The sequence below is a fragment of the Monocercomonoides exilis genome (genome assembly GCF_001643675.1).
Source record: "Monocercomonoides exilis strain PA203 chromosome Unknown scaffold42-869251, whole genome shotgun sequence".
Lineage (NCBI taxonomy): Eukaryota > Preaxostyla > Oxymonadida > Polymastigidae > Monocercomonoides > Monocercomonoides exilis.
Genome location: NW_027150587.1, coordinates 675,638 through 697,556, shown reverse-complemented (window position 1 = coordinate 697,556; position 21,919 = coordinate 675,638). Strand labels below are relative to the sequence as shown.

The 21,919-nt window shown below is 31.7% G+C and overlaps 6 protein-coding genes across 6 annotated transcripts; 3 read left to right on the top strand and 3 right to left on the bottom strand.

The window, feature by feature from the left end:
- The first annotated feature begins 4,300 nt into the window (after positions 1 to 4,300).
- MONOS_14934 (uncharacterized protein) lies at positions 4,301 to 6,132 on the top strand. The gene is made up of 4 exons (XM_067867776.1): positions 4,301 to 4,376; positions 4,516 to 4,543; positions 4,605 to 5,095; positions 5,272 to 6,132. The coding sequence occupies exons 1-4, from the start codon at positions 4,362 to 4,364 to the stop codon at positions 6,031 to 6,033; spliced, it is 1,296 nt and encodes a 431-aa protein (XP_067722399.1). The 5' UTR covers positions 4,301 to 4,361; the 3' UTR covers positions 6,034 to 6,132.
- Positions 6,133 to 6,663: 531 nt separating this feature from the next.
- MONOS_3780 (uncharacterized protein) lies at positions 6,664 to 7,581 on the bottom strand (the record flags this gene model as incomplete). The annotated part of the gene is made up of 3 exons (XM_067873801.1): positions 6,664 to 7,113; positions 7,165 to 7,437; positions 7,543 to 7,581. The coding sequence occupies 3 exons, from the start codon at positions 7,579 to 7,581 to the stop codon at positions 6,664 to 6,666; spliced, it is 762 nt and encodes a 253-aa protein (XP_067722398.1).
- A 3,206-nt stretch (positions 7,582 to 10,787) lies between these two features.
- Positions 10,788 to 12,342, bottom strand: MONOS_3779 (uncharacterized protein; the record flags this gene model as incomplete). The annotated part of the gene is made up of 3 exons (XM_067873799.1): positions 12,160 to 12,342; positions 11,618 to 12,096; positions 10,788 to 11,558 (listed from the first exon to the last, which is right to left on the bottom strand). Exons 1-3 carry the CDS (start codon positions 12,227 to 12,229, stop codon positions 10,788 to 10,790), a joined length of 1,320 nt encoding a protein of 439 aa, XP_067722397.1. The 5' UTR covers positions 12,230 to 12,342.
- A 1,828-nt stretch (positions 12,343 to 14,170) lies between these two features.
- On the top strand, positions 14,171 to 15,810 carry MONOS_18673 (uncharacterized protein). The gene is made up of 4 exons (XM_067871714.1): positions 14,171 to 14,235; positions 14,352 to 14,376; positions 14,444 to 14,946; positions 15,013 to 15,810. The coding sequence occupies exons 1-4, from the start codon at positions 14,209 to 14,211 to the stop codon at positions 15,757 to 15,759; spliced, it is 1,302 nt and encodes a 433-aa protein (XP_067722396.1). The 5' UTR covers positions 14,171 to 14,208; the 3' UTR covers positions 15,760 to 15,810.
- Positions 15,811 to 16,210: 400 nt separating this feature from the next.
- MONOS_3777 (putative RNA binding protein NAPOR-3) lies at positions 16,211 to 17,444 on the bottom strand (the record flags this gene model as incomplete). The annotated part of the gene is made up of 2 exons (XM_067873798.1): positions 16,211 to 16,696; positions 16,886 to 17,444. The coding sequence occupies 2 exons, from the start codon at positions 17,442 to 17,444 to the stop codon at positions 16,392 to 16,394; spliced, it is 864 nt and encodes a 287-aa protein (XP_067722395.1). The 3' UTR covers positions 16,211 to 16,391.
- Positions 17,445 to 18,672: 1,228 nt separating this feature from the next.
- Positions 18,673 to 21,496, top strand: MONOS_3776 (putative LMBR1-like membrane protein; the record flags this gene model as incomplete). The annotated part of the gene is made up of 8 exons (XM_067873797.1): positions 18,673 to 18,689; positions 18,730 to 18,810; positions 18,876 to 18,957; positions 19,018 to 19,146; positions 19,221 to 19,295; positions 19,464 to 20,221; positions 20,416 to 20,501; positions 20,664 to 21,496. The coding sequence occupies 8 exons, from the start codon at positions 18,673 to 18,675 to the stop codon at positions 21,494 to 21,496; spliced, it is 2,061 nt and encodes a 686-aa protein (XP_067722394.1).
- Between the last annotated feature and the right edge of the window lie 423 nt (positions 21,497 to 21,919).

Genomic DNA, 21,919 nt, shown 5'->3' with positions numbered 1-21,919 from the left:
GCCTCCCACCTTCGTTTCATCAACAAAAACAAGATGAATTCGGTTTTATTAAAAAGCAACATTATTTTATTGAGAAAAAAACAGGAAAAAAATATCGCAATCAATTCAAAAAACAGAAAGATACTTGTTGTGCTTCTGATTGCATGCTTCTTTCAAAAGCAATGCTCCAAAAACAAATATTTCTATATCACTCTTTTGTTATTATAGGATGAAAGTGATCAAAAAGTATTTGGAAACATTCATTGTTATTTAATCTCAACAGTGAAGGAAAGTGGATGTGAAGAACAACACATTCTGTAATGATTTTTAATCCAGATTATAAAAAATTACTATATTTTTTTTCAACAAAACATATTTTGATAATAAGTATTGTCTGTTGAAATGAATGTTATTATCAAATGCCAAAAGGATTCAAAAAAGAGAAAAAGAAAACAAATAAATGGAAGATGAAGAGATTGAACCAAAATGGAAAAAGAAAGTGAAGAAGAAGGAGAAGGAACCAATTCAAACAAAAAAGTTTGTTTTTCAAAGGAAATGACAGAGACAATAAAAGAAGTTGTTTCTCATGAAAGGAGTGATTTCAAAAAGCAAACGTTGTTCAAGATGTGACATGCTCCAAAAAAGAAGTGAAAGTGTTTCATTCAATGGAGTGTATTTGACATTGTTAGAATAAATGAATGTTTTATTCAAACATGACACTGAAATCTTCGTTATCAATTGAAACTGCAAGGATTATTCCAGTGCTTTCAAGGATTTTTGAAACTTGTCCATTTGTTGGAAGCACTTCCAACATGTGCAATCGTCCTTCATTCGTCAGATAGAGTTTCTGATTATTCAATAGGAAGAGAACAAGGAAGTGGAAGGTTGTTGAAAGCTCTTGAAGAAAAAGTATCAAACGATGATAAATGTGAAGATGGTTGCTTTTTTTTACAAAAATGATCTGGCAAGAAAAGGCGAACATCCATTTAACACGCATTTCTTCTTTCTTCTTTCATTTCGATGACTCTTACCACATTCATAACAATTTTGCAAATGAACAAGCTTTCCCTGTTCTGTTCCTCACATTTGATTATCATTTGATTGCTTTATCTTCTTCAGAAAAGAGAGAGAATCACCACAGATCAGTCGAAGTCAATTGGTCTTCGTTCACTCCAAAACAATTCTTTTTCGAGCTTCTCCAATCTCTTTTCCACGAATTGTCATCAAGAAAACAGCAACTCAAAATAACTACAGAAAAGGAAATACGAATGAATTTGTTGATTATTCAATAAAGCATTATCAACGTTGGTTCCAATGAAAGAAAGTTCACTTGCATCTTTTCTTCCAAAAACATCTATCAAACATATTGTTTCTTCTTCTTTTTTGATCGCTCCAAGTTCCTCTGACCGTCTGGAAGTTTCTGAGAGAATTGCCTCATTCTTTTCAAGTGAAATGATGATAATCATGTGTGAAAAAAGAGATGAACACATTTTCAAGTTTTTTAACATTGGACAGCGATAGGCATTTGAAAAGTGGGAGAAACTGTTTGCAACAAAAGATGTCTGATTTCTGAGGAACACAGCAACACATATGCCTTTGTGGGTGAGTGACGTTGAAAAACAGAAAACATTTGGAAAATACCACCAATTAATGAAAAAAATCCTGAAGAAGAACATTGAAGTTGAACTTTAATGAATGATTAATGCAATGAAAACAATAATCTTCTTTTTGTCTGATCTTCAGCTTGCTTCTGAAGAAGTTAAAAAGTCGAGTGATTCTCTCCTTTCACATTCAGACTGAAACACGTCTGAAAATGAAAATGAGAAACAAAATATCTCTGCTCATAAAGATCAACGCAGCTCATCAGCAACTGGTCTAATGTTGAACTGGTAGATTATCTCTCGGTTTTTGATCAATAAAGAAAAAATGCATTTCCTTTTTTGTCATTTATACGTAAACTTCAAAGCTGTCATTTTTATTGCACAAAGAAGAAGATTGTCCAATCCTTGTGAGAAAATAATTCTCTAACACAAAGAATTGAGTGATTTCCTTTTCTCTTCTCATTTGTAACAATTATCATGCTTTTCATTTCGTTAACCATTTTCTCAGCAAAAAAGCATCTCAATCAGTGTCACTTCCCTGAATGCCTTGTTACAAATCAATTAGGATTATTCTTCATTTTTGAGTTTTTCATCTCTTGAAAACTCAAACATATGATTTCAAGTTGAATTCTTTACAAATGATTGCCCCATTGTTATGAAAAGAAATCAAATGTTATTTTCAAAACTTTTCCTTCGGTCAAAATAAAAAAAGTTTTGATTTTCTTCTTTTGATGTTCGATTCATCAAACAACGAAGTTGTTATCTGTATTTTTTCCAAATTCAACTGCTTTGAAATCTCCAAAAATGGCCAATGCATTTTTTGAGAAAAAGAAGAAATGAAAACACACAAACCAAACAAATTTCATATTTAAAAAATAATGCAATCAGATCATTTTTGTGAAGCCTTCAAAAGCACAAATCCGTATTTTCTTCCAAGAAAAATAGGAGGAATGGTATCAATGATGTTGTTTCTGGATTTCAACGAGTTTTTATTTTCATCAATTTTCTCATCATTTTGTATCTTTGTGTTTGTGTGAATGACAAAATATGGACATTTATTGGTTGTGATGATTCTGCACAAGGACAGGAAAATGCTGGCATTGAACAATTTTTTGGTGTGTGCGTTTGAATTCACTTGAAGGAGTGGAGGTTCCAATTAATAATTTTTTTTTTATTCCAAAAAAAAAAAGATATGTTTCCTGAATTTGATTTTGCAGAAGAAGAGGAAAGACTGATGAAAGAAGAAATGAACGGAATGCTGGAAAAAATGGGTAAAGAAAGAGTGAGCCATTTTTCTCGAAAGAAGAATTTGATGAAAATTATGAATTGATTTTGAAAAACAAATATCCATTTGAAAAAGCGCTTGATTTGCTGAAACATGTTGGGTACGAAAATGCAATAAAAACAACACGGCATTCAATATTTACAGACACTTCCTTGAAGAAAAGATTTGAGAGGAAGATAATTATTGAAAATGAGAAAACAGAAGGAAAGGATGAAAAGCTTCTGATAGATCTTTGCGAATGCTATATTTTGCTTGATGGATGGTTTTCTTCTGAATTATTATTAATACGTGTGCACAATAATGCTCAACGAAATAAAAACTGTTGGTTGGAATGGAAATATGATCTATTTAAAAAAAAGAAAAGAAATTTGTTTTGAGTTGATTTCGAAAATTTTTGAAAAAAACACACATCACAATCCAGTCTCAAATGCACAGGATTATTGATCTCTGATGCTGCCATTCTCCTTTTCCCTTATTTCTCAGTGCTCCTTTCTCCATTCATCCTTTCCCCCCACAAATATCCTGCTTTCGATCTTCTCATCCACTTTTTTTCCGAAAAAAAAAAATATCTTTTCATTTTTTCTTTTCAAGTGCTGTTCAATTGCTGTCATTTCTTTTTCCTCTCATCAAAAGGCGGTAAATGCAGAAAACAGGGGTACTTAAATTTTTTCATTATCTTGTTATATATTGAAATTAAAATCAAATTCACATTCATTCATGTGTTGCATATAAGTGACACATCAAATTAGAAAATTATGAAGGAAATATGAAAGAAACAATTTCATATTCCAATTTATTTTCAGTTTTTTTATGTTTTGTTCCATTTATTAAGTTTGATATAAAAAGGAAAAGTTAAATAATAACCGTCAAATACCTTGTAACAGGACGTAATATCATGCTTTTCAATGGTGTTACATTTAAAGAAGATTTTGAAGTTGTGGATAACCGTGATGCTTCAAAATTTTTTTTAAGTTAATATTCTGGGTTTCTTTTTTACATGATTTATTCATTGATGCACACTAATTTTTCTCCAAACCTAAAAAATTGTCATTATTTATCTTTTAAATAGCATGTGGCTCGATTATTATGCAGGATGGATGTTTAGCTTTAAGATTTTTAGGTACCCCTTTCTTCTGCTCTTACCCAAAATGCTTTGAGATTGAATTTATTTTCATCCCCTGTTCCAATTGAATGCAATATATGTGATTCGTTTTTGCTGATTATATCTCGCTATCAAGCTTTCTTCTGGTGCTCTGCTCAGAAAAGCAAAGGAATGGTCATTTGTGTAATTTATCAGATTCTTTAACTCTGAAAAAATTATTTATATGAGTTTTTTCGCAATGAATAAGAATAATAAAAAATGCATACACTATAATTTCCATATGTTATTTTGGAAAATGAATTTCTTTCAAATCTGATGATCCGAATATCCATAACAATTAATCTTTTTCAAGTTAAGAGTAGCTTTTCTCCTTTATTCCAACACAAAAATATTAATGCAAAAAACTACGGTGTGAATACTTGCATTTTCATGATTATTTGGGAAATAAATTTGTGCAACTTTCTTCTATCCAAACACATTCGAATTCAATGTGAATGATAAAAATTGCTTTGTATTTTTTTGAATGCAATGTGTTTTCAAAAATGCAGAATATCGATAGCACAAAAAAATTCACTGGTGTGCATTCACTGTTTCATTGAATTCTTTTTGATTGGACTTCTTTCTTTGTTTTTTGAAGAATTATTTTCCCGGTTGAGCAGCAACTCAGCTGACAAGCAGAAACGGACAATCGAAGAGATTAATGAAATGATTATTGAAATGAACGAAAAAGATTCCAATTTAATTTTCACAAAAGAATTGTTCGACAAAATGGACAAAATGATTGAAGAAAAGGAAATATGTTTGGAAAATGCGTTTGTGTTGCTGAAGAGCATAGGATGTTGGAATGTACTGAAAAATGTACATGATTACAGTTTTCGTGGATCTTCATTGAATCAAAGATTTAAGAAAATGATTATTGAAGAAGAACTGAAAAAAGAAGAGAAGAACGAGAAGCTTCTTGTTGACCTTTTTGAGTGCTTCATTTTGCTTAACTTTTGTTTCCCACTAAACTCGCTTTCAATTTGCGTTCCTTGCCTTTTGAAGTCTTCATCAAACAAAGAGGAAAACAAAGAGGCCCAAACAGAAGTGGAAGTGGCTTTGCTTGCATTAAGCGGAGCTGGATATTGCGTATGAAAACTTCTTTTCCAATTGTGATACTAATATCCTACCTCCTCTCTCTCTCTCTCTCTCTTTTTTTTTTTTTTTTTTTTTTTTTTTTTTTTTTTTTTTTTTTTTTTTTTTTTTTTTTTTTTTTCGATTTTTTTCTTCACTTTATTTTATTTTATTTATTTATTTTTTATAAGAAACTGGACAAAGAACTTTTCCTTGATGAAATCAAGGAGATCATCGAATATCATCAGGAACATCACAATCTGACACGAATTGCCTATCAATCAGCTTGGATGTTTTTAATAAAAAGAATAATCTTTGAAAACAGTTTAGAAGAAATTATTGTGAATGAGCTGCATTTTGCGAGAGAAGCAAGAAGAGAACTGGAAGAACTCTCGAAATGTGTTGATGGGAAGAGAAAAGAAGGATGGAAAGGAGGAAAAGAAACGAAAGAAGAGCTTCTTTTAATGAAATGGATTGAAACATTGTTAGTTTATTTTCGCCATTGCAAATTGTGGAATGAAGACTTTGCTGATCTAATTAACAGCCTTGTTCAGGTATTTCGAATAGCAAAGGATAATCACAGAGAAATAAGTGGAGAATGCATTAATGTGCTTGAAGAAGCAGCAAGAAATAGAAGTGTGACAGTTGATGATTTGTTGAGGAGTGGGGCTGTTGATGTTTTTCTGGAGGAGATTCACAAATCAACAATGAATGACAGAATAACAATTAAAAGCTTGGAATTCATCTACAATATTTCAAATCGTTTGAAAAAAGAGGATGATGAAAGGAAAGAAGCGAAAAGAAAAATAACAAAAAGGAATATATATGAAAAGATGGAAGAAGAGGGATATGAAGACACCATCTTTTGCTTTAAGAGAATGCTGTATTTTCTTTGTATGAATTATGAACATAGAATGGCATGTAATGTTTCATACTATTTTGTGAATGTTTGAGTAAATGAAACATTTATTCTTTTTTCTTTTCTTTTCTTTTCTTTTTTCCTTTTTCATTTCACAATTCGGAAAGTTAAAAATGTTTTTTCAAAAGCTATTTTTTCATTACTTCAAAATGGAACAAAATGAACAGAAAAAAAGAAAAGAAAAGAAAAGAAAGAAATCAAGAATTACATTTCAAAGCTAGCATTTGAAAGTACAAATTTGAATGGATAAAGTGGAGGCAAACAATCCTTAAAATTCACAATGACATTGTCAAAGAATAAATGGGAAATACAAAAGAAATTTGACAGAAAAAAAAGAAAGTTTGAAAGAGAAATTAAATGACGAACGTAGGGAGGTACTTATGAAAATAGTCAATTAACAATTTTGATGAAAAATGGAATAAATTAATCAGAGGAAAAGAAAGACAGAAGAGAAGCGCAAATTGAACAATCATTTAATTTATTTTTTCACAATCACTTTGCTTCCATTTGATGGAGTGAAAGAACTCTTCAATAAAAACATGAAAACTTGTTGAATTGTGAAATAGAAAAAAAAAAGAAAAAGAAAAAGAAAAAGAAAAAAAAAAGAAAAATAAAAAAAGAAAAATTGAAACTCTCGGAAACAAAGAATGAATGTTTCATTTACTCAAGCATTTACAAAATAGTCTGAAACGTCCCATGATAATACATCATCATCATTTTCTTCGTTAAGAAAATCAAACATTTCATAATAACAAATTATTTCATCTTCGTATCCCTCTTCTTCCAACTTCTCAAATACTTTCTTTTTCGTTTCCTTTCTTTTCGCTTCTTCCATTTCATCTCTCTTTTTTCCTTTCATTCGCAATGGAATCGCAACAAAAAATGATAAGCTATCAAATATCATCTTGTCATTCAACGTTGGCCGCTGAATCTCCTCCAAGACAACATTAACAGCCCCACTTTTCAGCAGGCCATCAATTTTCATATCTCTGTTGCCTGCTGCTGCTTCAAATACACTAATGCACTGCTCGCTGATTTCTCTGGAATTGTCCCTCGATGCTCGATACACACGAACAATGCTGCTCAAAAGCTCAGGAAATTCTTCATTCCACAACTAGCATTTGATAAAATAAGGTTTCAATTTTTGCAGCCATCTCAATAAGACTTGATCTTCTTCTGTCTCTTTTCCCTCTTTCCCTCTTTCTTCCTTCTCTCTCTTCCAATCCACACCATTTGCCAGCTCTTCTAGTTCTCTTGCTGCCTCTCTTGCAAAATGAAGTTCATTGACAATAATTCTTTCCAAGACTTTATCGTTAAAAAATCTGTCTATCAAAAACTTCCAAGCAGATTGATACGCAACATGAGTGAGGTTGTGATGTTTCTGGTGATATTGAATAATCTCTTTGATTTTATCCAAGAAAAGATCTCTTTCAATAATCTAATAAAATATAATAATAATAATAATAAATGCAGCAAAAACAATTTGCAAATTAATAATAATAATAATAATAATAATAATAATAAAATCCAAATGAAAACAAACATCATATTCCTCAACTTGTCTCAAAGCCAGCAAAGCCATTTCGATTTCCTCTTGAGTATTCTCATCGTTCCCTTTCTTCAATGCAGCTTTCAGAAGACAGGGAACACAGACCAATATGAATTTCGAAGAAGGATATTTATTTAATGTGAGATAGCATTCGCAAAGAAAAATTAAAAGTTTTTCATTTTTCTCTTCCTTTTTCTTTTCTTCTTCTATTATCATCTCTTCAAATCGTTGATTCAATGAAGATCTTTCAAAACAAAATGTGTCTAATCGCTTTAATGCTCTGTAATATCCAACATGTTTCAACATCATCGCTGTTTTATTAATTGATATTTTATTTTCTTCAATCATTATGGATATTTTGTCGAACAGCGTTTTCGTGAAAATAAAATAGAAATCTCCTTTGTCCATCCTTTCCAACACTTTGCTCATTTCAATGATTTTCTGTCTTTGATCTTCCTCATCGCAATCTTCAGTTCATTGAACAATTCTTCAATAAAAAAGTAAGAAAGAAAGAAATTCAATCAATAAGAATTCACATGCTACAGTGAATGCACACCATTGAATTTTTTTGTGTTGTCTGTCTCCTGCATTTTTGAAAATTTATTTCATTCAGAAAACAAAGCAATTTATATCATTTACATTGAAAGTGTTCATGTTTGATAAAATAAAGTTTGTGTATAATTTGAAACTCAATACAGAAATAATAATATCAACACTCATACCGTCGTTTTTAGCATTTGTATTTTTGGCAATCAATAACGGAGAAAGAATGAGTTTTAAAAATAAATTTTTGTTGTTATGGGTTCATAGATCAAAATAGTTTCTTTGAACTGAAAAATGAACATGAAAATGAATGTTTGGTGAGTGATCACTAACTGCGATATATTCCAGAAATACCTTGGATTGACAGAATCACAGGAAAGACGATGCAAACCATTAAATTCTGTCTGATTATTATATTATTTGTTTGATAAAGTATTCACAACAATTATTTAATAAATATGAAAATCAACAAATGTTTGCATTTATTATTATTCAATTCATTGTGAAGATATTTTCATCCATCTCATTTGTATTGACAAAAAAATCAGATTTGTTTCAAAAAAAGGAGAATATCTTCTTTTCTTCGGAGAATATTTCTTGAATGCAGTAAAGGACATATTAAATGAAACAGAACAAATGGATTGATAGTGCGTCTGGCGTAAACATTTCTTGAGAAAGAAAAAAAAGTCTTACTTATTTGGAAAGTTGGAAAGCAACTCATTCAAATGTGGGATATGGCTGAAAAGGAATGGTTGGTGAAGCTTTGTGAAAGAGTTTTGAAAAAATAATGAAAAATGAATTTTTGATGAGGAAACAAAACATTGTCTGAAGAATACAACATTGAAGCAGGCTTCAACCTTTCTGAAAGTTTGCTGCTGTCATTTTTAACTTTTTGAATTGATTTTGCGAAAAGTTCTGTTGAAGGGAGAGGGTTTGAATGGATTTGGAAAAGAGTCAGAAAAAATAGGATTTGAACCTTTGGAAGAATTCATAAAAAAAATGGAAAAGGATAACGAAAGAGAGACAAGTCTGAGAAGAGGAAGAAGCTTCTGGATTTATGGAGAAAAATACATTGTGCTAATGCCTTTTGAAGGTTTATGGTGAAAAGAGTTTTTGGATGAAAGAATATCTGAGTGAAACAAGTGAAGAAAAGGTGGATGAAGGAGAACGAAAGCGAGTGAGAAAGAGAAAGAGAGGAAATTGAGGAGTGTTTGAAGGATTTTGGCAATCAAGCTAATCAGAAGAACACAAACACACACAAAAAAAGATGAAAATAAGAAAAAATATGCCAAACTGAATTGAATGGTTGATTATTGCCATTCTTCTCCAAAATTCACTTCAAACAATCATCATATTCCATTCGCTCATCATTGCTTTCTACGACTCAATCAGTCCAAACAAATTAATTCAAGAGAGAACTGAATTTCAACACAATTCCGAATTCTTCATTTTTCAAGAGAATTCCTCAACTCCACTGTTTTGTTCAAGCATATCTTTCAAAAGTTGTCTTTCTCTGTTTCACTTTAACTTATTTATGTTTGAAGCAGAAAGTCAACAAAAAATTATTGAGGAAATGCTGAAAATAGTGAAAAGAAGAAAGAAAGAAAGAGAAAGAGAAACATCAAATATCACTCATCAAAATGAAAGGGATTCAATTTCTCAACAAGCTATGAATGGCCCGATGATATTTTCATATGAATTGAGAAAATTCAATAATTGGTCTTTTTATTTTCATTCATTGTGAATGAAATACGGTTGACTTATCATTTGGAAACAATTGAAATGATAAACACATAAACAAGAAAAACTTAGAGTTTTGTGTTGTGTTTGCCAAGCATCGGCTTTTTTGAAGACTTGAGAGGGATGTTGAACATTCATCTTGAAGATCATGAAATTGGCATTCCAAAGACACTTTTTTTCAACGATATTCATTCATTTGCTTCTTTGAAAAACTGATTGCAAATTGAAACATTTTTCTGTATTATCACTTTTCTTTTCAGCTTTTTCTGTTCCTGCTGTTTGAAAGAAGGATGTTTCAACTTCTTCTCATTTTCGTTTATTTAATAGGGACAGCTCTCATTCTCTGTCAACTTCGCTCTTCTGAATTCCTTTGGTGTTTCAAAGGTTCAAAGAGATGAAGAAGATTTCGCAGATGAAAAGAGTTTGCTTAAGATAAAGAAAGAAGAAATGCATAATGACTTTTCTCAATAATGGAAGTGATAATTGTTATTTGAGTGATTATAAAATGTTTTGAAATTAAACACATTTGTTGATAATATAATTTAGTTATCTTTTAATATTCCATAGAAAATAATCCTTCTCGAAAATTTCCACAAAAGCCACAAATATTTATCAAATTATGAAGTGATAAAAAAAAATAGAAAATAAAATAAAATAAATAATAAATTAATAATAATTTTTCTTTTTCTTTTTCTTTCTTTCTTTCTTTCTTTCTTTTTTCTTTTCTTTCTTTTATTATTATTATTATTATTATTATTATTATTATTATTATTATTATTATTATTATTATTATTATTATTATTATTATTATTATTATTTCTTTTTTTTTTCTTTTTCTTTTCTTTTTCTTTTCTTTTTTTTTTCTTTTTCTTTTCTTTTTTCTTTTTCTTTTTTTCTTTTTTTCTTTTTTTTTTTTTTTTTTTTTTGAGTTACAAAGCGCAAAATATTTATATTCCTCAAAGATTCACAAAGTATTCAGAAATGTTCAACGATAAATAAGCATCGTATTCTCTGTTATAATAATCAAATGTTTCATGAAGGCTTGTGATAACATCTTCCAATCCTTCTTCCTCTATTTTTTCTGCCATCTTCTTTTTGATTATCTTTCTTTTCTCTTCTTCAGTTTCATCTTCACATTTACTGCTCAATCTTCTTGTTATATGCAAATAGATCGACAGGCAATCTCTAATCACCTTGTCTTCCAAATTCAGCTGCAGAAGCTCCTCTGAAATCACATCCAAAACCCCACACTCCATCAAAGTATCGATTCCAATGTTGAGCTTGTGCGATACCAAAAATAATACAAAATTGCACCTGTCCAGTATTTCTCGTTCATTCTCTCTTGCTGCTCTGTACAGCTCAACAATGAAACGGATCAATTCGCTGTATTCTTTGTCAAATAAGCTGCATGAAACAAAGAAAGTGTCTATCACAACAAACCACCGTATCATCAGTTGTGCTGCTCCTGTTTCTGCTCCGCTCTTCTCTTTTCCCTCTTTTTTCCTCTTCCATTCCAAACTTTTTGCCAGCTCTTCCAGTTCTCTTTTCGCCACTCCTGCAAAATTCATCATATTCACAACAATAAATTGCAACCCAACATCGTTGGGCAAGTTGAAGATCATAAGTCGCCAAGCTGACTGAAATGCTAATTTAGTCAGATTGTGATGCTCTTCATGATAAACAATGATTTTCACCACTTCGGTCAGATGATCTTCTTGTTTAACTCTCTGTTCAAAAGAATAAAAAAATCAAAAAAAAATTTAAAGCAAAATTAAAAAAGTCGAACCATCACTCGACTGGCTTCACTCAGCGCCAACAACGCCAGTTCCACTTCCTTTTGTGCTTCTGGACTTTCCTCTTTGTCTGATGCAACTTTCAGAAGGTAAGACAAGCATGTCGAATTCATTTCTTCGCTAATGTGGCTATCATAAAGCAAAAGATAGCATTCACAAAGATCAGCTAGAATCTTTTCGTTCTTTTCTTCAGAAATCATCAGTTCAAATCTTTTGCTCAATAAAGAAGATTTGAAATTACAATTTGAGATGATTTTCATTGCTTTCCAATATCCGATTTGCTTTATCAAGATGATAGCTTCATTTGGAATTATTTTGTTTCCGCCAATCATTCCATTGATTTTGTTAAACAGTTCAACTGTTAAAGCATCATTAAGTTCAGTTTTTTCCATTTTTTCCATCATTGCGTTTAATTCTATGATTGTAACCATCTGCTGTGCTTCGCTACATATACTAAGCATCGAAATCAACACTTTTATGTGTTAAAATATTTTTCAAAAATATTCAAATTAGCAAAAGAAAAACATGAACAAACTGGAAAATCTTTCCGCTAATGGCATCTTCGAAATATCACGAACTGGCTTACAACAAATCTTCATATCCATCCTGTTAATAAGAAATACGATCGATTCGTTGATAATATTCCAGGTAATCAAATACAATCATAAAATTACAAAAAAATCGCTTTTCAAAAAAAAAAAAAAAACTCTCAGCTCTCAAACTTCAATAATTCTGGTATTTACAAAATAAAAGAAACCACAAAAAACAAATGATCTTGGCTTTTCAAACTTTTGAAAAGCAATTTTTGAACCTTGATCAAACAAACTGAAATGGGGAAAAATTTTTTTCTAAATTATGTTCCACCCATAATTTTGTTATAGATTTTGTTTGTGACAAAAAATCCACTATTTCATAATTACATGGATTAATAAAAGGAATAATCAATCAGGTGCTGAGATCAAAAGTTACGCAATCAGCCTTTTCTTTTTTTTTTCATTTGAGGGAAAATATGAAAATTCAAACATTTTCTCAGAAAAATGAGGCACTTTTGTTAACCTTTTGTTATCGAAAAATATAAACAAAACAGGTCCATCATATCAAATACAAATCACATCTCAAGATAAAAAAAAAAAAAAAAAAAAAAAAAAAAAAAAAAAGTTTGATTTCAACGATGCCTGTTTTCGGATATGGGTGATTATTTTTGAATTCATATTTTTTCTGTTAAAATTTTCGGTTGAAAAATTATCTTTAAATATATAAAAATGAACGCTTAAAAGTCAATACTCCAAATAGAGACAATTTCATCAAGCATTGAATCGAAAACATTGTTTCAGAAAATTATTGTTGTCTGTCATTCGTTTGTTTGAAAATACTTTTTACAAATTAATGATACAGTTAAAGAATCAACACCCCGAAAAAAGTTATGATTTCAAAAATAATCACCCATATGATAATCAAATTTATTTCAAAATCTGAGAAAGCGAAATAAAGTTATGAGTGAAACAATTTTTTTTATGATTGTGCATGAAAAACTTGAAAGTCCGTATTTTCCCCCATTTGAAAAATAAACATAATGATAAAAATGTGTATTAAAAGTTAAATATAATAAATTTCTTATTGTCTAGAAATCATCATAATAACAAAAGTTTGATCAAAGGTCAAAAGCAGTTTGTATAGTTAGCGTTAAAAATGGTGGACACTTTCAATAACTGTGGGCAGTCGAATTTTCTCAACAACCTTTAAAAGTCGCATTTTGACAATAAACCCAATTATTCCCTCAATGAATGCAAGCTTTTGGAACACACATTAATGAAACAACTTTCTCTGAAGAATTTAGAAATAAACATTTTCAATTTTCAGAGAAATTCGGAGATATAAGATTATTCATGTTTCTCCAAAAATTGAAGATGTTTATTTCTAAATTCTTCAGTGAAAGTTGTTTCATTAATGTGTGTTCCAAAAGCTTGCATTCATTGAGGGAATAATTGGGTTTATTGTCAAAATGCGACTTTTAAAGGTTGTTGAGAAAATTCGACTGCCCACAGTTATTGAAAGTGTCCACCATTTTTAACGCTAACTATATATATATATATTCATGAGATGAAATGAACAACTTTTTTAATAATATTTTAAATAATATTTTTTGAACATTTGGGTAATAATTCTTGAAATCATAACTTTTTTCGGGTTGTTGGTTTTTTAAGGTTCTTTGTCACTCATAAAAGATTTTGAATTCAAATGAGAAAATAATTTTTTATGTTACAAAAGCAAAAAATTTGAGCTAAAATAAAGAAAAACATTTCTTGGATTAGCCTGTTCAATTTTCAGTGTTCGTTTACTGGCATTTAATGAAAATTTTCGAACCGAAAATTAGAAATGAAAAAATATGATTTCAAAAATAATCACCCATTTTTTGAACTTTTTTGAAAAATAAATCAATAAATGTTCAATCAATACCACTTGAATAGTTAAAAATAAATGATATTAAAGCTATAAACGTTAATGAATTTTACAATATTAAGAAATCACCTGATCTTTTTGGACCATTTTTTGCATTTGGGTTATATTCAGTTAACTGAACAAAATGATTGCAAGCAAGAAATTAGAAAAGGTTTGCATTTTAATTGCTAAAGTTTTTTGAGAAAATCAAATTCAAAAAATGATTTACCGAATAAAATTATAATTTTTGCAATTCGAATTGAAATATGAACACTTGTATTTTTCAAGTGCTCATCATCAAAAATGTTTATGAGTTTGTACCCATCCACTTTCCTTTTCAATTGAACGGTAACTTTTGAAAAAAATACATTTTCAATTAGATATTTTGCTGCAGATTGGAAAAACTCCTTTGATTGAACGAAAAGCGAAAGTTGAAGAAATGATTACATTGATTATAAAAATGAACGGAAATGAATTGTGTTCAATTTTGGATTCAGACATATTAAATAGAATTAATTTAATGATTGAAACAAAGAACTTATCTTTGGAAAATGCCATTTCGCTGATAAAACAGATTGGATATTGCAAAGTGATGAAAGACATATACAACAGTTCTTTTTGCTTTTCTTCATTGAGTGAAAAATTTGAAAGCTTAATTTTAATGGAATTAAAGAAAAAAGAAGAAAGAAGGGAAAAATTGTTGATTGATCTTTGCGAATGCTGCTTCATGCTTTTTGAAAATGAAATAAAGATGAGAGATGAATTGATTCCAGTTTGCGCGTCTTGCCTTATGAAAGTTGCTTTATGCAATGATAAAAGCGAGGGAAAACAAAAGGAAACCGAAATAGATTTGCTGGCTTTGAGCTGCTTCCCTAACAATATTGTATGATGGCTTTTTGAGATCAATGGACATGCATTCATATGTTTTATCAATTTATGTACTTTTTAGAAAGTGAACAAAATCATGTATATCAATGAAGTCAAAAAAATCATTCATTATCATCAGGAACATCACAACCTGACACAACTTGCCTATCAGTCTGCTTGGCAATTTTTGATCAACAGATTTTTCTTCGAAAGTAGTTTGGAATATGTGATTGCTAATGAGCTTCATTTTGCGAGAGAGGCGGTACAAGAATTGGCAGAACTGTCGAAATGCGTGGAATTGAAGAAAAATGAAAAAGGAGAAGAAGAAAAGAAAGTCACTCATGTGATTATGAGATGGTTAAACGTGCTTAATGTATTTTTTTCTTTAAGAACATCGAATGGCAAATCAGATTGCGTTGAAGTGATTTCTTGCCTCGTATGCACATGCAGAAGAATGAAGAAGCACAAAAAAACAACAGCTGATAAGTGCATTCATCTTTTTAAATCTATAATGTATAAAAAGCGCATCTGCATAGAAGATATTTTAAGTGGAGGAGTAATAAGTTTCTTTTTTGAGGATGTTCGTGGATCAACAGTGAATAATGATGACACAATAAGCTGCCTGGAATTCTTTCAGTTTCTGACAAGCTGGCTGAAAGAATTTAAGCAGAGCGAAAACGAAGAAATGCAACGAAAAATGCTGAAGAGAAAAGCATTCTCAAAGTTGGAGGAAGAAGGATATGAAGATATTATTTTGGGATACACTTATGTGTTTCGGATAATTTGTCGTTTTTCACGAAGTGTCAATGATTTTTTCATTTTCTTCTGAATAAAGAAAACTTCAAAACAAAAAACAAAACAATTTGCACTAAAAAATTTATATGCTCAATTTTTAATTTTTTTCAGAAAATATAATTTTCTTCGTCGAGGCATAAAGAAGCATTCCAGACTCAATTCCTGAAAACTGTGGAGTAATTCATTGAAAAGATATTTTAAAAAAATAACAATTTCAAGTCACTTATATCTTTGTTGTTTGAGTTATTCATTGAATCAAACGCCATCCTTTTTAATAACAACAGTTTTTTCTCTGTTTCTTTTCAGGAATATTTTTCTCTCAATTATCATTTTGATATATGTTTCTTTATGAAAAGAAATAATCAATTATTGAATTAAAAAAAAAAGGATAAAAAAACTGTGAAAAAAAAAAAAAAACTCTATTGTTCGTTTTAAAGAGAAGAAAAAAATCTTCACGTTATGCACAAAAATGAAGAAGCTACAAATTCAAAATTCCAACGATTGCTTTATTTTCTTTGAAGTGAATGAACAAAAAAAGGTGAAGTGCAACATGAAAAAGTTCAGAAACTTTCAACAGAACATCGTAAAGCAAGTTCCTTATTTCAATGATTGCTCATCAATTCCAATAAATGAAAAAGTCCAAACCATTCCCACCAAACAGCATTCTCATTCTCTTTTCAATTCAACTCTCAACCGCTTCTCTCTCCCCATGACAGATCCATCTGAGATTGAAAATCCATTCATCGCCGCAATCGCAGCCTTTGCGCTGTCTGGGTTGTCGTACGAAACAAACCCATATCCTTTCGACTCCTGTGTGGCAAAGTCCACAAACACCTTCACACTCACCACTCTCCCAAACGGCTGGAAAAGAGAGAGCAAGTCCACATCTGTCAGAGACGGAGGAATGTGAAACACAAACAGATTTGCTCCTTTTGGCCCTTCCTCGTGTGAGTTCAAGGCTGGGTGAGGCTCTTACAAGTAGAATGTGAAGAATAGAGATTATAAAAAGAGGGAAAGAATGAGAAAGGGAGAATAAATCATTAGAACGATGATTATTTGAAAATAATTAATTGTGTTTTTTAAATTCCATTTATCAAAACATAAAAAAACTCACTCGAAAAAATAGCATAAAAATTTTCTCATAAAATTTAAAAGCACACTTGTAACCGGATGCATCATTGATTGTGTCCGAGCCGTAGCAAATTGTTGTGAAGGCATAACACTTTGCATGACCAATGAAGAAGGAAGTCCGATCCCAGCAAGCTGAGGAAGTGACGGAACAGCAGTTGAAGGCATTGAAGGATTGGAGGATGTCTGAATCGAAGAAGAAGCAGAAGCAGAAGCAGAAGGATTTGAAGTGTTATTTGAAGCTGAAATTGTATTTGAAGACGACGACGACGAAGAAGAAGAAGAAGATGATGATGAGGTGGAAGAAGAAGATCCAGTACCAGTCTTGGAAGCACTCTGAGATGAATTATATGAAACAGGAGATGCCATAGAAGATGCCATAGGAATGGAAGGAGCAGGTGTAGGCATAGGAACCATCGGCGAGGCCATAGGATAAGAAGCAGGCGCATAAAAAACAGCTCCTCCGGGCATTGCCTGAGGAATGAACTGAGGCATTGAGGGGAGAGGGATCAGGGGATATGCTGGCGGAGACACAGAATATGGATTGTAGGCCATAGCATTCGCAGCGAGAGTAGCTCGCATCTGTTGCATTTTTCGCTTTTGTTGTTTTTCTCGGTCGCTTTCAGCGAATTTCACAATTAGTGGAGCAGAAGATCCCTTTTAATTTTAGAAAAAAGAATCGTTCAAATATTCAGGCATCAAATAAGAGCATAATTTATATGAGAAAACACAAAATACAGAGATAATAAAACATTCATCAATCGAATTAAATATGAAGATTTAATGATTCAGACATCAACAATTGCATTGTTTTTTTGAATAATTGCACGAACAGCATCATCACGAGAGGCAAATTTCACAAAACCACATCCTTCATGTCAATTTTTAAAAACAAATATAAAAAAAATTTCCTCAGAAAACAGTACCCATCTGCACACCTCTTGAATCTCCTGTGGGATAAGTCAAGATGATAGATTCATTTATTTGTCCAAATTCGGAAAAGAAGTTTTTTAAATCATCAGAAGTCCAATGCTTAGGTATCATTCCAACAAAGATTTTATTTGTGAGTATTTCCTTTTCGCTATCTGCTAATCTGACCAAGATTGGAACCTGCCAAACAAAAAAGAAAAAAAACTACAGACGCAAACACATCGCAAATAATTACAAACACTTTTAAATGGATTAGTTCCATTAATTTCAAGAATTGCCTTTTCAGCTGATGCGCCATCGTGATATGTGACAAAGCAACAACCCTTGGGCTCAAGAGTATATCTGTCTCGAAGAATGTGAACTTCCACAAGATCGCCAAATGGTGAAAAGACGTTGCGAAGATCATTTTCAGTAACTGATTTCGGTAAGTTTCCAACAAATAACTTTACATGAGTCCTTGAAAACGCATTTGTTTTTTGATCTTCCATTTTAAACCCAATATATGGATTTTGGAATTATCTTATTTATTTTTTTGGAGATAGGGGTCCTCTTCTTGGCAATTTTTGTTTTTCACCATTATGGAAATGTCAAGAAGCATTCTCCTTTTGTTATCATTATTGTTGTTTTTACGTTGTTCCTAGCATTTTCACAAATTGTCTTAATATCAATTGATTTTAATCGTTATTTGAAATGGAGATGCGAACATGAATCATTTAGTAAATGCTCTAAATTTTCCTCCTTTTTATTCAAGGGAAATTCTCTGAAAATATTTTGGAATATCATTTATTGGACAAACTTTGCAAACCTTTGGTATGCATTCATTATTTAAAAGCAAATTTTGAAAGAATAAAAATTTGTTAAATAGGCTTATTGCACCTTTTTTTAAAGAATGGTATTCTTCAGGAGGTTTTACTTTTAAGCAAAAATTGCTTTATTCATTAAAAAGAAATGGCCGCTTTTACCTCACCTGGGGGATTCTTGGACTTATTGGCTTAATTTTTTTGATTGCATTTGGAGTTATATCTTTGTATGCTTTAAGGAAACTTGATTTTGCATTACTTTTTTAATTTATATTCATAATTGAAATTCCAGGCTTTCTGTAAAACAACTGGTCATTGCAATATCTTCATTTTTTCAAATGTGCTTGTACATTGTAATGCTTGGAGTCGGATTGGTTTGCATTTACTTTGAATGATCTTTTTTATACTTCTTTTTATCTTTTGTTTTATCCAAGATTTATATCCCGAAAAAACTTTGGCGAAGATCAAACTTGAAGGCACAGCAAGATTACCATGCGTATTTAGTTGCAAAGCACTCTGATTCCATAACGAAGAATGTGAATTCTTTGACTGAAACATGCTTGGTGTGGACGAAATTGTAAACTTTTTTATTTAAAATAATTTTTTTTCAACTGAATTTTGGAATGTGCATCAACAGAAAATAGACAAAGTAATTGAAAAGCACAAAAAAGAGCCTAAATATGATCGATATCTTTCCACGCTTAGAAAAGAGGTGTGCTCAAAATGAATAATCGTTTTTTGATTTTTTATGAAAAAGTTCATCTCACAATTGTTAATTATTTAATTTTTAATCTTTTAACAGTGAATTAGCAATTAATCTTTTTTACATTAATTTGCTATTATTTTCGTGTTTTGTATTTGAATAAACTTTATGACTCAGCTTATGGATTGCCAGCAATACTGCCCATCTCTTATCACTTCATCCACTTCAACGTCTTCTTCCACATCTTCTTCTTCTTTTCGATTTCCTTTCTCTTCTTTTCATCGAAAGCGCACATTGAAATCAGTCACTTCGCTTGCTGCCAGAAGGAACGAGGAAGGGAAGAACCAGTCAGTCAAGAGAGAAGATTCACTCTCACAAAGAACAGGAAATGATGGAAGATATGCAGATGATGATGCAAATGGCAGGGCAAGTCGCTTCCATCAGAAATACACAGAAGACAGACAGAATGAAGAGCTGCTGAGTAGACGAAGCAGAAGCAGAGAAGGAAGGGAAGGAAGAGGAGGAGAGGAAGAAGAAGTGTTTGTAGATGAATATGGAAGGATGATTGGAGGAGAAGAGGATGTTGAGAGACCAGATGCAAACTATGAAAGCGAAAGTGACAGCGAAAGAGAAGGAGGAGACGAGAGAGAAGAGGGAGAGGGAGAGGGAGAAGAAGAGGTGTATAGTCTGAATGGACAAGATAGCAATGAAATAGGCACAGTTAGTGTTGCAAGCGATACGACAACAGTGAAAATTGATTTGGCCAACAACAAAAAGAAGAATGCGGCAAAAGACAGAAGAAAAGCGAAAATAGCGAAAAGAGAGGGAGAAAGCAAAAGAAGGTGCAGAAAGGAAGAAGATCCGCAAATAGAAATGTTCTGTCAGCTGAGGCAGAAGCTGAAGAGAGAGAAATATTATGTTATCAAAGAAAAACAGTATGTGCAATGAGGAAGAAAAATTTTTTATTTTTGATATTTTATAAGTTAGTTTATTTTATTGGTTGGTCAGTAAATTAGTTGGTTGTGCTGCCATTTTGTGAATGAGTATTTTTTCGGACTTTTTAATGTTTATTGAATGCATATTTAATTATTGATATTATGTTACAATAATATTCCATATGTTCACACAGTGAATTCGAAGCCAATCTCACTTCATACAAAGCTATCTCCCGCTATCAGAACAGAAACATTGGACAAGGCTGGCAAAAGGCAAAAGGTGTACTTTTTTTTTTAAGTTTTCCCTATTTATGCTCAACATTTAACATTTCTTTTTATTCCACTTATTTCTTTTGTTCGATTTCAAACAAACAAACAAAAAAAACATATTTATATTTTATTTTATTTTTTTATTCCCTCTTCATTTATTCCATCTAACCAGCCCATCTTCAGTATTCAACCATTTCTCTCATTTCTCTGAAGATCCTCTCCATTCTGTGTGCTTTGCTGTCCTTTCTGGTTGTGTGGGGAGAGGTCACCATGTTCATCCCCCTCGACATATCTCCTCTTTCTCTTCTTCTCCACTCCCACGCCTTCACCCCTGTCCAATACCTCCTCCTCCTCCTCCTCCTCGTATTCCTTGCCTTATCTGCTTTCTCCACTCTCTCTCGTCTCCGCCTCTTCTCTTTCCTCCATCTCGTCCCTGACTCATCTGATCCTCCTTCTCTCTTCACATTCGCCGGCTGGTCTGCCATGCTCACTGCCCCTCTCTGCCAGAACATCCTCGTCTTCCTCCACACCCCTCTCTCTTCTCCTTATTCTCAGCTCGATTTGGATGCGCAGCCTGTGATGGTCTATTCCACAGTCGTCAACGTGATGAAAGTGGCGCCTTTTGTCGGAGATGGCTTTGTTGTTTACTTCCCTTTGCTCATCGTTTTTGTCATCATCATCACATTTTTCAATGTTGGGGACAGAATATTGTCCTGCTGCAGACTGAAGCGGTTTGGCATCGACCAGCAGATTGACGAAGAGCTTGCACAGAGAGGAAGAGCTATTGCTGACAGCTCTATTGCACCAGATGAGCAGACAGAACCACAAGAAATAGAACAGCCTGCAGATACATTTCCAATTCAAGAATCAAAAGAAACTGTTCGAAATGATGTTGAGTCATCTCTTCATCGCCCAGGGGATAGTGTTAAAACAACAAATTCTAGACAGAATTTAAGAAACATATTTAGAAAGAAAAAGAAGTTTACTGAACAGATCATTGAATGAATTATATATTATTTATGTGACTTATTTATTTTGTCATGCATTTATTCATAATTCTTTTTCTTTTTCTTTGTAATTTTTTGAGTTGCACATGTGAAAATAAAATTATTGATGAAAGCGAATGCAACAAAAATAATAAAGATTACATGAAAAACAAAAATCACCTTTTAACAGATTTCAGCGAGCAACCTGAGGATAATTCACTTCATTTTCAGCAAATAAAGTTTAACGTAATAGATGTGTCTAAATACACGAGGAACATCTCTCATGAATTCAATAACCTCACTGAAATTTATTCATCTTCAATTATTTTAATTGATAATTCTTCATTGTGTTTCAGAAGGATATCTTTGACTTCTAAGCCTTCAACAATTTTTGTCATGCATTTTTCATCATCCTCTTTATCATTATTCTCTTGCAACATGA